This window comes from Sinohyriopsis cumingii, chromosome 2 (genome assembly GCF_028554795.1).
Source record: "Sinohyriopsis cumingii isolate HCF-2022 chromosome 2, ASM2855479v2, whole genome shotgun sequence".
NCBI classification, from domain to species: Eukaryota; Metazoa; Mollusca; class Bivalvia; order Unionida; family Unionidae; genus Sinohyriopsis; species Sinohyriopsis cumingii.
The window spans coordinates 127,932,404-127,949,762 of NC_142962.1; the positions used below are offsets into that span (position 1 = coordinate 127,932,404).

Genomic DNA, 17,359 nt, shown 5'->3' on the forward strand with positions numbered 1-17,359 from the left:
GGAATCTCATTTCTTATTTTAGCAGTGATTTTAGCTGAATCACACATTCTGGTAGTGCTATTAACTTGCTGTGGGACTTGCTACTTGCCCAACAGCACATGCTGTTGATAGTCATCATTACATTGATTTAAGCATGTTTACCCGAGAGCCAACAATGCATGCAACAAAAGAGGAGGATTCTACATTCTTCAAACCATGGGCTTAAAAATTTACAAAATTTCAAGAGAAATGAAACAAAATGGAGATTGGATGAATTTATTTTGTAACTGCCCTTGTTCAGAAATAGCCAAAGTCTCTCTGTAGCTTTTTTAATTTCTTGTAAGAGAAAATCATATTGAAATGAAGTATTTTCATAGTTTATGAGGTGTTCATAACTTAGGTTTTGTTAATTTTTTTGTTTCATTGAATACAAGTACAATAAAACCTGCTTGAAAAGTTGCATGTCCTATATTTTATATGCTAAACATTTTTCATTTTAAGACTAAAATGGTCTACAGGAAGAATTGCCTTGAATATAATTTTATCATTTTGGGGCAGCAATTTATCAAAGCAAAAAGATTTTTTTGTTCAAGGTTAAAGGTGGTCCTGTCAACATACCAGTGCAGTATCATTCTAGATCAGAATGTTGCTCATGTACAAACTTGATTTGGAGTACTGCAGAATGTGTATTTTTTCAAATTTTGGGGAATTTTCTGTATTTTCAACATTATCTACATCGGAATACAAATTCAAGCATTTCAGCAGAATTTGAGGCATCATGGCAGAGAGTATGATTATAGCCAATCATAAATCATGTAACTGTCGGACACATTCAATTTTAAATTTTTGACAAAGTTATTGGGTCAGAAACAGCCCTCATTTATCTTTTTACAGCTTATTAAATAACTTTTTAGGTCTCTGTAATAAAAAAGATTAAAAACTGAAATCTGTAGTAAAAAAAAATGGTTAAAGACTGAAATACATATTATTGTAGAAATGAGTTATCTTCTCATTATAGGATGGTCATGCAGATAACAGAAGTGAAACCAGTCAAGGAACAGTGGTACCTGATGGGAAATTCTCTATGATTGAATTTGCCATACTACATTTCAGGGAAACAATAGAAAAGTAAGCTTCTGTCCAGCACTTTGTAGCCTGTAACTTTTAAACTGCATAATATATATGGTTAATTATAGAAGGTAACAAAAATTCGACATTTTTAATTTTACTGATTCTGCAGTAAAAAGAATGATTTAAATGGCACCTGTTACTTGTTGGTGAAATTGTTTTAGATTAGGCCACAATATATATGATGCAAGATCAAGTTAATTACCTATAAACTTAAATGTGGGCACTCGCTAATGTGACTTCTTGCTAAAATATTTCAGTTAGTATCATTACAGATATATTTATTGCTTTACTTGCTTTACTTTTCCAGCATTGGTGGCAACATTACAGTTTTCTTTTAAAGATTTTTGTTTAAGTTGGAATCCATTATAGATGGATCATTGCATGGATAAATGATGAGACAACAGGTTCTGTGTACAGCAACTCGTGCTGGGCTTTGGTGCTTTAATTAATTTTCTTTCAGGAACACTTGCCATAAAAATGTGCTATCATCCAAGATACTGATTGTAATTTTAGTATATCCAAGGACTGGGGGAGCCTTATAAACCCTTCTTATAATGTATTCATGCATTTAAATGACCTCGTGTATTTAGGTTGATAATAGGGCTAACATAGGCACATGCAATTGCATCATTGATGGTTACCCCAGAATAGTTAAGGAGCAAAACAAATATTGTTGTGTTCCTTTTTATAATGGAAAATGCTAGAATCTATAAAATGCATGCTTCCAATATTTTCCAGCTCTAAAGAATGGATGGTATTGTTATCACACTAAGGAAAACATTTTTGTTGTTTGATCAAGCAGGCCAAAAAAAACCTTTAACATCAAACTATTAACAATCAGTCCAAGAACAGCAAATCTGATTTTTAATGCTAATCCATAAATTGTTTTTTATTCTTATCTAGATAAGTTAATAATTCACCAACAGAGTTTTTGATTACAAAGATTACTGTGAGAAGTGGAAAATAAAAGTAATGTATATGAATTTGTTCATTAATGCTAGTATCAATACCTTACCAGGTTACCTGCTAATAATAATCATCATCATCATCATGTCACAGTTATTGAAGGTAATGTGTTTAACCCATGCTCATTCTATGAACTAGAGGAAAGTTTAACAAACAAACAGTTAATGGATAATGGATTGTAAACAATACCAGTGCTGTAAGGATATAAATTAGATGAATAGATAATGAAAATTGGCTTCAGTAGTCATTACGTAAGCTGCTTTATTACTATATATATAATTTCTTCTTTCTTTTTCATGTTAGTGTGAGTGGTGGTACCATGACAGTCTTATTTTATTCACACTGTAGTGAATGATGATGCATGTTGTTTTATGGTTTATTTGTCAAACAGCCTGGCTTTGCCTTATTCCTGTAATACATAAATATTAATGAGGATCATGTAAAGAATGGTCCATAATAATCAGCATTCAAAACACAAAATATGAAAATTGATAACTTGAAAAATTTGATTTCACAGTATATTACAAATGTTTTATAAGCATGCACAATTCTTAAAAAATCTTTTGCAAACTTTTCAGACGAGAAATAATTAAAAAGCGTAAAAAAGCAGGTAAATAGCTATCAACAAGTGATAATAATTTGCACGATTTGGACCATATTGACTCCGCTTTCAGTAGCATGATATATGTTATGCCTGCAAAACTGTTGTACTTTATTTAGCCTACTAAAACCTATTTGTTATTAATGTTTATTTATCACATTTTTGTTGTTGAGAAGATCGCAAAGATGTGTCTTTGAGAACTTTAAGGAATGTACAGCATCTTGAAACAAGTTGATCAGGATGTGTTATGAGAAAGAATGTATTCTTCATTGTAACACTAGTCATAATAAAGTATGACAGCAGCTAATCCTGGTAATGGCCAAAAACTGCTTACCAGAACTTGACCAAATTTGACAACATCATATCATAATTAAGGCTTTTTAAGTGTGTACAAATTTGACCTAAAAAAAACATGTTTCTTAAATAACCAAAAGATTCTCAAATGCTACACAAATAATACAAATTGAGCAATAGATTTGTGACAAATATAGCATAAAGTATGCCTTTGTAATATATTTTGAGTTATCCCTTTACCTCATAGAGCATAGTGACAAAGTGCAGCTCGCTATACATAGAACACGGGTTACCTAGTCGACCGCATATGCATAGCTTGCCTGTGAACTATTAAGCAATGTAGTGTATGTTACGTTTAACAGCAATTTTAACCATTTTACATTTTTGGTACACATCTATTACATGTGGAACAATTTAAGAGTAAAGTCCGATTGTTATAGCTGTGTAATTATTTATCACGGAAGAATTTGTGATGTGCTTTAAAATCTGGAGAGAATTCGTTCACCATCATGTCAGTGCGGCCGTGTGACCAACCGTAGAGCTGCCATTTCTCATACTCGAAATTTACAAGTTTTTCATCTGTGTCTACATCACTAAGTCATCTAAATTTGATAATTTATAAAAACTAATTGCAGCCTATATCAATATCAGAGCCTTTACCTAGGTTATTGAATCTTTCATAGTTGTGATTCTAATCATGAAAACTTCGTAAGTACTGAATGAAATCCGCGACCGCCATTTTGGAGAGTGGAGATTACGACCCAGTTACTTTAAATAGCAGATATCGACCAGTACATAAACAGTGACCACGTGATCTGACGTAATTGTCATTCACAGAAATGAATGTAGTATCAAATAAGGGGTTTTCCCTGAAGGTGGCGCTACGAAAACCGGCTTAAAATGGATGATGTTTACAGCAGACGTCAAAAGGCGCTTCTATGGGACTTTTGTAGAAGCGTCAAAAGTCGCTTCGATGCGACTTTTGTAGAGGCATCCAAAGACGGTTGTATGAGGTAATGGGTTATACAGTATTCACAACAGCTGCCTGTCTGATGGTTTTTAAACAAACAATTTTCAAAGCAGACCTACAAGTTTTTCTCCAAAGTATTTTTTTAAATAAGGTTTTGCTTGAAGCCCAAAAGGTTCTGAGTATTTCAAAACTATTAGAAAAAAAATCAGAAAATTATTCCACAACCAGGATAATGAATTTCTTCTGCCTGAAAGACTAATAAAGTACTACCCGTTTATCTAGACATCCTCAAGTTTTGGGGTGGTGCTGTCAAGAGTAATACAGTACTACCCGTTTATCTAGACATCAAGTTTTGGGGTGGTGCTATCAAGACTAATACAATACTATCGGTTTATCTAGACATCCTCAAGTTTTGGGGTGATGCTGTCGACATAAGCAGCCGTTGAGACAAGTGTTATAGTGAGGGGGTGAAAAATATACATTTTGCATGTGCATATACATGAAATTAGTTGGTAAGAGGTAACTTTACATCAGTGTGTAAGATCTACATTGTGTGAAAATAAACAGTTTAAAAGGCAAAAGACAAAACTAGTTTTGTATATTGATAACTTAGCTTTTTGTTACATTTGTGCTATGCTGACAAGTCCAATGTCAGCCAAAATGCCAGCAGCACATGGTTGCCTGTACATAAATTGGCCCAGGTTTTGGGTTGCCTGAGACAACAAGGGTAAATTGAATACAGCTGCCAAGGGAAAGAGGTTACTGAATGGGAAATGAAAAAAAAATATCACCATGTTTGAATTAATTATAAAACGTTTACTTTTGTAAAACCTTGCAATTCCAGAATAGAGTAATACATGTATATAAGATTATCTATAGCATATTCCATACATTAAATTAAAATGGAATTTAATTAAAATTTAAGGTAATTAAAATTAGATCCTTTTAGCATAATGAGCAGAGATGGGGGATAATGATATTTTCTGAATTGTATGCAAGCTTCTGTTTTAGCCTTGATAGTTGTTCTCTCTGTATGAGATGCTGCAACTTTTTTCCAAATGTCTATTTTTGACAATGAGCTTGATGGTGTATAATTCTGGAAAAACCATCGCACATTGAAAATGCCTCTCTGCATGCAACACAAGGAAAAGGCATTGTTTCAGACATTGAAAATTCCTGTCTGCATGAAATATGGAAAAGGCATTGCTTCAGACATCTGAAATGCCTCTCTGCATGAAACACATGGATAAAGGCATTGTTTCAGACATTGAAAATGCCTCTCTGCATGAACCACAAGGAAAGGCATTGTTTCAGACATTGAAAATGCCGCTCTGCATGAAACACATGGAAAAGGCAGTTTTAGAAGCATCAACAGTATCACTCTCCAGTATGTTGTCTTCCTTGCCTTCTTTTGAAATGAATTTCATTTCAACTGAAGCTATAGTCATGTTTAGTGTTTCAAGAACAGAGTTGCAGACTTTTGGCATCTTCTAGAGCTGCTCGGCATTGTTCATTGGCATCCATTTCAACAGCTATCTGAATAAACTCATCTTTATGAATTCCAATACTTCATATAATTCTTCTTCATCAAGACTACATGGGATATCAGATGGGGAAAATCCATGAAATTCCTTATTTTCAGGAAAGACGGCATGCATAAAGCAGTTTTGTATGGTCTTAGGTTTCTCTAATCTCCAAGCTTTCCTCAATCGGTACAGAGCCCCAAGCAAACCTGAAATTCTTCTTGCTAATCAATCACTGCCAGCTTTTTGTGAAAATGAAGTTTTCTTAGTTTAGTTTTAGGTTCTTGATGATTCTTTGATCCATGGTTTGAACGAGTGATGTGGTATTATGTGGGAGAAAAATTGTCTGAACATCATCAACAAGCAAGTCAAATTTTTCTTCCTTTTACTTTCATCTTTCTGTCGAGTTTCCTTATCCACTCCTTAAAAATATCAGACATCATCCTACCTTTCATGTTTGCATGGTAATCCACATGATTTTTAAACAGCGAGGTCTCTTAAGCTTGCTAATAACAAGAAGTGGCATTTTGTCATTGCCATCATGTTTAGTGTGACGAGAACTGAGTTGCAGACTTTCTGCTGCTTCTCGCAAGTGCATGGTTGATCTTTGATGCAGTAAGTCTTGCCTGGAGTGCACTTAAAAAATAATACTGTTTCATCTGCATTGTATATATCCTCAGAGTTATAATTCTTTATGATATCTTTAAGTTTGGCTTTCCAGGTTTTATGCTGTGATGTGTCTGCTGAATTGGAGTTTCCACAAATCCTTTTGTAAGAAATGTTTCGACAAATTTCAAAGCAATGGAACCAACCACTTGTGGCATTGAAGTTCTCCACACCAAGTTTTATAGAAAATTCTTTTGCTTTTTCGATAATCCTGTCACGATCAATGGGGACGGTAGAATTTGCAGTGCGTGTTTCATGAAAACATTTTGCTGTGGCCTTCTCCACATCTTCAGATTTATCAGCCGTCTGCTTCTTCCTATTGAGAGCACAGTTGCCTTTAGTATACTCTTTTTTATTGAGTTGGCAACTTTCAGCCATCCAGACAGAGCATTGTATTTCAGTGAAACTTTTTCACACATATCTTTGCAAGATGTCCCACCTTCAGTTTCCTTCACATCCAGATGTTTAGTTGCTAGAGATTGTAAATTTAATTTGTATTTTGAGCCACTGCTGTTATTAGCTATCGTAAGTATAAAGTTACTTTTTTCAAAACAGAAAATGAAACTTGCATGACACAGTTAGTTTGTTCCAATCTCCTATAACCTATGAAAATGCAGCAGTCGATCAGATTTCACTGCCTTTATACAGATTTGGTACTGACTTCATTTAATGAAGGGTGCATTGTTTTTATTAAAGATTTTAGCTAGTTTGTTTTCATGAAGGGTGCTTCATTTTTATAAAAGATTGTAACTGACTTGTTTTGATGAAGGGTGCAGTGTTGTATAAAAGATTGTAGCTGGCTTGTTTTGATGAAGTGTGCAATGTTTTTATAAAAGATTGTAACTAGCTTGTTTTTATGGTTTGTGCACATTATAGGTATTGAAGTCACAGTGAAAACAAACTTCAGAAAACCACACATGCCCTCTACAGTGGCAGAATTAAAGCCTGGGGGCAACATCAAATAACTGCTGGCTTGTTGACATAGCCTATAAGAACATGTGGCCTCTGCAACAGCAGAATTAAAGCCTGAGGGCAACATCAAAGAACTGCTGGCTTGTGAAAATAAGTAATAAAAAAACAGAATTTGCTCCAGTTGGGACCAAGAGCTTCTGTGGACATGTACAGTTGTTTTTTTTTATTTCACCATCGACACAAGCTTAAAATATTTGATAAATATATCAATATTTAATGATGTCAACATAAGTGGGTAGTACTGTAACTAGATTGTGGTATGAATGTAGTTGATACATGTTTCCATATGAATTAAATATTGAGATTTTACATGTGTTTTGCATTTGTATACATTTAAAGCCTTGAAATATGACAAAATTCCTCCCAAGTTTCTCCAGGACAACTCTGTGTGCAGTTTGTTTTATCATTTAGTTACCTATTTTTAATATCTTTCATTTTGGCTGTCTGTTTTTATTTTGAAGCTTTAGTATGTTTTCGAACTGGATTTTTTAAACCTTTGTATTGGTTTTATTATGTAATAAAGCAGATGTGAAATGTGAGGTGAAATATGTTTTTCTGCCCAAGATTACCCCATCGAATGTAATTTGAAATAAAGTACCCCACGTCCTTTACCAAACTACTAGACAACTGTCTATGACCTGTATCAAGATTGTACCAAAAATGTGAAAACTAAAAACTGGCATCATACCTTCCCAGTATAGTCAGGGATTTCATCGGTGGTGCTTGTGGTAATTCTCAACTGATTCACACAGTTGTACAATTTTATCAAATTTATTAATATTTTTCTATAACAAAGTATTTTCCAGTGTTAAGACCATCCACCCACTCTACCGTTTAAAAAATTTACCTGGTAGCCCTCCTGGACTAATTATGGAAGAAATACTATAAATTGCTTAGGTCTTGTAGTTTACAGATGCACTTGAGAATAAATTTTGCTGTATTTTTGCTGTAAATTGTGGTTTCGAATTTCCTAGAACTTCATTCTGAGAAACTCCATAGCTGACAGTAATCAATCAAAGACAAAGTCTGTTGCTGATAGTAACCTATCAAAGACATAGAAAGAAACTCAATTCCTGACATTAATCAAAGACAATTGAGGGAATTTACTTTATATCTGACACTAACCAATCAAAGACATTGACATATTTCATCTAAAGTTGGAATTCCAGATAAACCTAAAACAATGGCTTAGTTGGCTATTTCTGCTGACTTGGTAATTTGTAACAGCACAGTTAACTTTACTGAACCTTGTCTGGATAAAGTTCTATATGTAATTGCCAATATTTGGAACCAGTAGTTACAGAAGACATGCTGTCTATAAATTGCAGAGGGATCTTGATTTTACCAGTTCATCTGTTAGGTAATCACATGAGGCTGCCTACTAAAAGCGTTAATTGGAAAAAAACTTTATCTTTAGTGCCATTATCTTCATTAATTGCCTTTGTATTGAAGGTTTGAGATGCTTAGGACAGAGGATGGCTCCATACGAGGAACTATTAAAAAGATAGAGAGCTTGAAGTTGCTCAGTGCACAGAAGCATGAACAAAATCGACATGGAGGTGAAGGGCATGGCTTGTACTAACCTGATTTTGTGTGCTAATAGCCAAGCTTCATCTACTAATGTAACTGTCCTGCATAAATTCTATTCCATATTCTGTTAAATAATGCCACCTTTCCATTGATACCTGATGTCAGATAGATTCGGGGGAGTGAGATATGTAATTGACTGATTGCTCTTACTTACTACCACAGTAGCAAACAAAGATTAGGTTGAAGTGAGATTCAACTGTAGTTAAGGCTAGCTAATGTCCATCATAAAAACATCCTGTGTAAATTTGCCAAGTTTTCCATTTATTCATGGGATACAAGATTTCATATAGACCAACCATGATTTTTCTGTTTAAACAATTGGATCCATTTCATGATCCGTAAATGTAATTCCTGTCAAAAGTGTCATATTGCTCTATATGACAGAGATTGATAATCATGAAAACAAATGAATTATGAATACTAAGAACAAGTTTGTTATAAATATTTTAACAGTTAATATGAAATGGATCCACACTGATTTTAATTAACAGTACTCTTTGACCTACTTGGTGATCGGGTGTGATGATTTAATTAGAATTTTGGAACCCCTTTTTAAACAGGGTCATTTCTGATATAATTTGGGGGTAAGAAAAACATGATTATCCTTGAACAATTATTGTAGATTTGTTTAACTAATGCTTAATGTAGATTTAACCTTTGGGTGGGCATGGTAATTTGTAGCATAAGCATTGACCCATCACTTTTAATCTGGAACTTGGTCAACTAATGGTTAAACTAGACATGTGGAGCATGAACATGTCTGTGACATGTGTCAGTCTGTTATTTTTAATGTCAGACTTTGTGGAACTAATGGTTGAACTGGGGGTGGTGGAATGTGAATATGTCTGACATGTGTCAGACTATTCTTTTTAATGTCAAACTCTTTGTTGAACTAATGGTTGAACTAGGGGTGTGGAGTGTGAATATGTCTGTGACTTGTGTCAGTCTATTACTTTTAATGTCAAACTCTGCATGGAACTGATGGTTAAACTAGTGGTATGGAGTGTGAATATGTCTGTGACATGTGTCAACTTTTAATTCTTAATGTCAAAGCATGTTTAATATCCTAGAATATTTTTTTGCAGTGGGGTGGGTGGGTCCACTTTTCTTATCTTTTGATGTTGAATAGAATTTAATGCAGGATGAGCAAACTATACTTCCTACTAATCTGGTTTCTGGCTTTGGTGAAGGGATAATACTTCATTGCATTTCCACAACTGTATATAGTCCATTCTTTTCTCATTTAAATTAATCTGACATTTAATTAAGACATTTAAAATAAAGGAAAAAACTGTCTACAGTATGGACTGAACATTGATGCTATAATAGTTATCCATGTTCTCTGTAATTTGAATTATTTTGATTCCCTTAAATTAGACCTTAATAATAAATGCTCTTCTCTTTTGGTGCTGATATTTTCTTTGCATTATCTAGACAGATTGCTGTGTTTATAGTCTGTGTTTAGACAGATTGCTTTGTTTAGTCTGTATTGATTCTTTTTATTTTGCTTTTTTCTCATCATGTCAGGAAAGGGACTTTTTAAAATATAATTTCAGTCTTATAACTGCTGTAGTGTTTTTTCATTGTATCCTATGAATGGTGTGTGTTTTTTTATGTCAAGCCAACATTAGTGCAAAGTGAGACATGGTTAGTTACTTTTCCACTGGTGATGTTATCATCAATGACTTGATAGTTTTGGTTAAAAAATATCACTTGCATAGATTTTCTGAACTCCTTTTTTAGATTGTCATCATACTTGGCATTTAATCATTTTGAGACTAAGACCATTCTGTGGCATGTTTGCTTGCCCCTTTTATCTTAGGGTCAAGGTCTTGAATCATAGAAAATTTGCATTCAAGTTTTTTCATCAGCTTATATTTCCTTAACTCCATGATAGATTCTCACGATATTTGAGGTGAAGTATTATGAAACCACGACAATTCATTCTTTGAGCAACCAGATTAACCTTTTGACCTTGAGGTCAAGGTTACATTTGTCAGCATTGCTTTGATAATGGATTCAACATGCTGGCTTTGACCTTGTTATGACTAGTGTTCTTTGTAAAAATGTTGAGCTTTTCGGAATTGTTTTTTCCATGATAGAGACTGGTAGATATAGATAGACTGCAAGATAGCATGATTATCTGTGATGGGATATAATTTGTTCTTCTGTTTGATTTTGAAACATTAATTTTTTCAAATTGTTTGGAGGATTTAGTAAACTTAACATATACAGACTGAATGTGCAAGGAATAAGAATGTTAAATTTTGTACATTGATGTAATTTACTGTTTTTGAGATGAACAGATTTTGTCTTATCATTTTAATGTATCAAGAAGAGTAGTACAATCTTGAAAATAACTTAAAGCAAATTGCAGTACATCATCAACATTGAAAAAATGTAGTTTGACAATAACAAATAGCATACTTCAGAAATAACATTCACTCTGTTCTATGAATTTGAAGCGTTTGAAATGTATTTTGTTTTTAAATTTCTCTCTTGTATGAAATGTTCACTTCAAATCTCGTAGCAATTTAAGCAATACTGGTACTAGATTGCTTCTCTCTCTAGGCTCCAATGACTGGTCATGGAAGGAGCAGGCAGATTTGGTGAAGTGGACACGAGTAAGTTGCCAAAAGAAATTTTGTCAGATAATCCACATCAGTAATATGCCATTCTAGTTTCCTCTTTCCACCAGGATAAGGGTGATCAAATCTTTTTAGTTTCCATGCATCCCATCAGGATAAAGATGTTTATATGCATGAAACTTTTCTAGTTTCCATGTATCCGGTCAGGATAAAGGTGATTATATGCATGAAACTTTTCTAGTTTCCATGCATCCGGTCAGGATAAAGGTAATTATATGCATCAAGCAATTCTAGTTTCCATGCATCTGATCAGGATAATGTGATTATATCCATCAGGTATTTATATTTTTTATGCATCCTATGAGGATAATTATAAGTATCAAGCCATTCTAATTTCTTTGCATCCCATCTGGATAAAAGTAATTACATGCATCAAGCCTTTTTAGTTTCCTTGCATCCTATCGGGATTAGTGTGATCATTTGTGGCATGTCTTTCTTGATTCCACCCATCTCATTAGGATAAGGGTAATTTTATATCAAGTCTGTATAGTTTCCATGCATCCTGTTGGGATAAGGGTGGTTATATACATGAAGTATTTTTGGTTTCCGTGCATCCCATCAGAATAAGAGTTTTGTCTAAAGATATTTTATTGTCACAATATGATACAATGGGATTGGGCACAAGCTCTGATAACTTGATATGAGATAATAATGATAATGAAAATAATAATAATAATGCAGTGTGACCCACTATAACACGGTAGTTGGGAGCCATAGAACCTGACCGTGTTATAGACCGAACCATGTTATAAGCAACCAGGTCAGTTGGCTGAAGAAAATGATGCATGTACCCCAAAAAATCTGCAGATGGGGGAGCAGGTAATAAATGTGGGTGGTAAAATACATGCTTCATCGGCACAGTTACCATCTTAAATCGATGCACATTAAATGAGAAATACACCTGTAGTAAAAACAGAGAAGGCATATAGAATATTTTACTTGATTTAGAGAACCATGAATTGGGGTACATATACATATATGTTTATATATACATGTCTAATGTTTAGCATGAACAGAGTATCAACACAGTGTACTCACCCGTGATCTCATCACATACTTTGAATCCACAATACAAGTGATTCCATCAAAATATGCACACACACAGATTTTAAATATTCAATAATTTTGTCACAGGTCAGATGGGTCTGAATTCAATGGAAAAACAGCACAATCACATAACGAATGACAAAGCACATTTACATTTCAGTACATCCCAAGTCGGTAAAAGTTAGTTTGCGTTTTAAGCCACCTTTGCTAGTGCTCGTAAGCATAAACTTTTTCCCTGCAAAAAGGAAACTTTCATTTTGTTAAAGATGAAAATAGCATATGAACAGATATGTCTATGTCTGTCTGTAAATCTGGTTACTAGAAATACAACTAATACATATAAAACAGTACCACCCTACTACTGACCGATCTTCAAAAGGTACAAAGACCATACAGTTAATATTGTGTATCACACACTGTAGATTGTGAGTCGCATAGAGATGTGGAAGAGGTTTATCGTTTCACCCATATTCTTTACAGCAGATACAATTGTTTTTTTTTTTAATATTTTAAATCCAAGCTATTGTTAAGTTGACAAGTCCATTTTTATGCAGAATTACTACAAGTATATAGCAATAACGATACATAATAAAAAAAATTCTTAATGTATCTTTTTTACAAACTATTTGTTTGTGAAAATTAGTGACAATTTTAAAGTTTTCAAATGTAAAAGAGTAACATTTTTGCATTACATACTGTTCTGTAATAATTTGTTTATTTCTTGCAATATTTCAGTATGAGCTAATGTCATCATAAAAGGAAAAATATAAAGCGAGTGAAGTTATTCAGTATGAGCTAATGTCATCATAAAAGGAAAAATACAAAGCGAGTGAAGTTTTTCAGTATGAGCTAATGTCATCATAAAAGAAAAAATATAAAGCGAGTGAAGTTTTTCAGTAAGACAGCAATGTTTGTGGCCACATTGCAAATACAAGAGCATCAACTTCAAAAAATACATGTTAAGACATGTGTATCATTGTAATTGTAACATATTGATTGTGTTGATCACTTATCTACATCATCTAAATAACTACCGGGTAATTGAATTTTGTGTGTGTGTTTGAAGTCTAAGTTAATATTGTGTATAGTTATGATTTATATCCAGATATTCAGTTGTTTCTAATTTTTGCCACTTAAGGTTATTTGAAAAAGAACGAAAATCTTCTAAGTGTAAGTTACAATTGTATCATCCGATGTCATCAATGAAATCATAACAACTGTGTACCAAAACCTCTATGGCTGTTATTTTGATATTTTGCAAATCTGTCCCCATTTGTTTACAGGATAATTTCAAGATCCTCTTAATTTTCAGAATGCACTAGCCCTTTTTGTTTTTTTTTAAATTCCTTACAAGGAAACTATACCACAGGAAATTTTACAAAAGCAATGAAAGAGCAGTGTTCACGGTCACAATACTACATTTCTGAGGCAGAGTCAACGAAAGAACATGTTATAACACAAATGATTAAAAGCTACATTTTACATAATGAGGTATATAAGGACGCATTTTAACATGCAATGGGTCCAATAGCACCTGACTAATGAATGATATAAACAAAGCCAAACACTTGCAGGATGCTCACTTGAGGTTGATGTGTCCACTACCTCCAAGAAGCTCAAGATAAGTCTCTGTCAACTGCAGTGTTCCTAAAAATGCGAATCCCACAAAGAATTTTCTTCAAAATAAACTAACGTCCAAACATTAATAATACCTAATTTCATCCTATCAGGGCTTTTCTTGCTTTATATCTGTATGATTTATCAGTCCACTTTTCTTAGCCATAGATTGGTATTTAATGCCATATGCCACAGTACATGACACAAATGCCTAATTACACAGAATTATTCCTAGCTAAAATTTCTAAACAATTGTGCATGAAAATATCCTGAGAATTCCTTTTATTAAGAAATATGGAAGAGATTTCGAGACTTATCTATGATAAAGTTTTGAGTATTTTGCATTGTGGCCTGTACTCCTTGTAACTGGCTAATTACTCTGTTTGAGATTTATCTGCTCAATTCCAGTTCCCCATATCAAACAAATAATCACTAAAATCTAACAAAGGTATCAGTGGAAACGTAAATACAAATAGGAAACTTTCACGGTCCATTTAACATGTTCCAGTCACATTGGAAAATGCAAAAATCCTTCAGATTCCTTTGCTTTTATTTAAGTTTGGTACTGACTTCCTTTGAAAAAAGGTTCTTTGTTTTTATTGAAGATTGTAGTCTGCTTTCTTTGATGAAGGGTGCATGTATTATTGAAGTTAGCGCTAAAGGACAGCTTTGGAGAACCAAAGAAATGCCCATTTCTTATTGTGGCAGCAACATCAAATAATTGTATTGCATGATTGAGACTGATTTTTGTTTCCATTTGCTAAGTATGTTTTCATAACAATCGGTGCTTCAAAGGTAATCTGGTTTCTTTGAAATTTCAGCAAACTATTTTATATGGGTACATTTTTAAAAAGGAATTGGCCATCAAATGGTCTATTCTAGTTACTGTTCCTCCCTGCCTATTGAAAAGACCAACAAGTAAGATGTCTTTTTTTTTGTTGTTGTTTTGTTTTTTACATTTGTGGTAGCAGAGTGATACTGCCTTCCACAAATGCATCAGGAATTTAACAAAGGGTCAGTGGATGATAGAGATGCAGGTGTTCTGGTCTGATAACAGGATTACAGAAAATGTGTTCTGGAGGATTTAATTCTGAGTGAAAAGATGAATTTTACTTACCATCCACTACAAATGTTAGTCTTTGTAAATATATTAATTACTAGCAAGCAGCCAAAAATCCAACGAAGGATAGATTACTAGATAATGCCTCGTCCAGTTGATCTCCGTTACCAGAAATGTCAACAACAAAAAAAGTAGATATCTCACAACATACAGTACTCTTGCTAGATGTCAAGATAAGCGGATTATGATATAACAATGCACTGTTTAGATTGCTTGTAAATATGGACAAATAATTTGTTTATGTAACAATAGATAAATTTCAGTGCATTTTATATCAAGTTTGCAGCTTCCTTTCATGAGGCCTCAGAATTTCTGTACTCCAAACCAACGGTTGTATATACAAGTTTAAACAGCCAACAATGTCGCCAATAAAAAAAAAATTGCCAGATGGCACATTTGCTGCCAGTAAGGAAACGAAAGCCCAAGTTTGGGTGGTGAAGCCCTATGCAATCCCAGAATAAACTTTTTACATCTTATTTCTCATACTTTTAAGAAGAAAAAACTATTTTATCATGTATGAGACAAATACATATAAAATTTCAGTAGCCATGTCATGATCATCCTGTATTATTCATACGTGATCTCTTCCCCAAAATGATAATAAACTTTTTAAGTTTTTTTCATACTTTTAAGAAAAAGAAATTTTTTTGTGTACAAGAAAAATACATTTCGGGAGCCAAACCACGACAGTGTTATATCCGAATTCATGTTATAATGGAGCGTGTTATAATGGGGTCACACTGTAATAATAACAACAATAATAATAATGCTTTATTTATAGAGGGTGCCTCATTAGTCAAGGACTATTCTCCCTTGAGGCCCTCTTAAGGAGAGTATAACAATGCACATTATATGAAGATAGCAATAATTACTGTTTATTTTAACATGTTTAGTATTAAAATACCAAATTCCATTATCTATTACAAATGCATACATGCTCATGATATCTCTTCCTAAATATTCTAATATTTTCAGCAGAGTTTACATGTTGTGGAAGCTTGTTCCACAGAACTGTACCAGAGTATTGGAAGCTCTTTTTAAATTGCTCTGTTCTTGGTTTTGGTTCTAGAAGGTTTCCATGTGATATTGATACTGGTATTGTGTTGAAAAATGCCTGGATAAGTCCTGAAGATACTCTGGTGCAGTTCCATGTAGACATTTATATAAAAGAACTGCCTTGCGATAAGGGTGGTCATATGCATCAAGCCTTTTATAGTCTCCAGACATCCCATCAGGATATATGCGATTATATGCATCAAGCTTTTCTAGTACCCAAACATCCCATCAGGATATGAGTGATTGCTTTCATCAGGCCTTTCTAGTATCCAGACACCCTATCAGGATATGATATGTGTTTATATGCATAAGGCCTTTCTAGTATCCAGACATCCCATCAGGATATGTGTGTTTATATGCATCAGGCCTTTTTAGTTTCCAGATACCCCATCAGGATGTGGGTGATAATATGCATAGTCTTTTTTTATTAGACTTTTTTATCAGCTCAATTCACAAATATCTTTCAGTTGATGCCACTAAAACACTTGTGTGTTCATTAGTGCTTTCAAGACTGGACTATTGTAACTCAATCCTGTCTGGTTCATCTCAATATCTACTCCAGAAACTTCAAAAAGTTCAAAACATAGCTGCTCGGATCATACTTAGAGTACCACGATCAGAGCACACCTCCCCGCTGCTCTGTACCCTACACTGGTTATCCATTTGATCCAGAATCAAACACAAAATTTGTTCTCTGTGCTACGTTTTACTGTCGGACTCTAGTCCAACATACCTATCCGATCTCACCCATGTGTACACACCAGCAAGATACTTGCGCTCCTCTTATGACAATTGTATACTCATTATTCCCACTATGAAAACAAAGTCATATGGACAGCGTTCTTTTGCATACCAAGGCCCAGCAATGTGGAATGAATTGCCCACTGAACTTGGACACAAAGACAGTGATCACATTCAAGAGTGCTCTTAAAACTCACTTATTTAACTGCAAAAACAAACTTAAAGACCTAATAATGTTTCCTACCTGAAATGTTCTCAGCATGTTTTTTTTATTTTTTAATGTTTTTCTAATTTCATGGTGTTTGTTTTTGTAATAATATTATGTTTTTTTATCTTATCAGTGTTGTCTAATGTTGTAAAGCACTTAGAGCTTCTAAAGATTAGGCGCTATACAAAGTCCTCATTATTATTATTATTATTTATTCCATCCATCCCATT

The 17,359-nt window shown here is 33.8% G+C and overlaps 1 protein-coding gene across 2 annotated transcripts in view; it reads left to right on the plus strand.

The window, feature by feature from the left end:
• LOC149805795 (unconventional myosin-XV-like) overlaps positions 1–17,359 on the plus strand; it is a 180,016-nt gene that overhangs the window by 135,413 nt on the left and 27,244 nt on the right. Inside the window, exons 39-41 of one of the 2 annotated variants that reach the window (XM_089950497.1) lie at positions 998–1,107; positions 2,655–2,686; positions 11,264–11,316. In XM_089950497.1, the coding sequence (XP_089806623.1) occupies positions 998–1,107; positions 2,655–2,686; positions 11,264–11,316 (195 nt within the window). Of the gene's footprint in view, positions 1–997; positions 1,108–2,654; positions 2,687–8,554; positions 8,662–11,263; positions 11,317–17,359 lie in introns of both variants that reach the window. The other variant, XM_089950496.1, reaches the window with a different exon arrangement.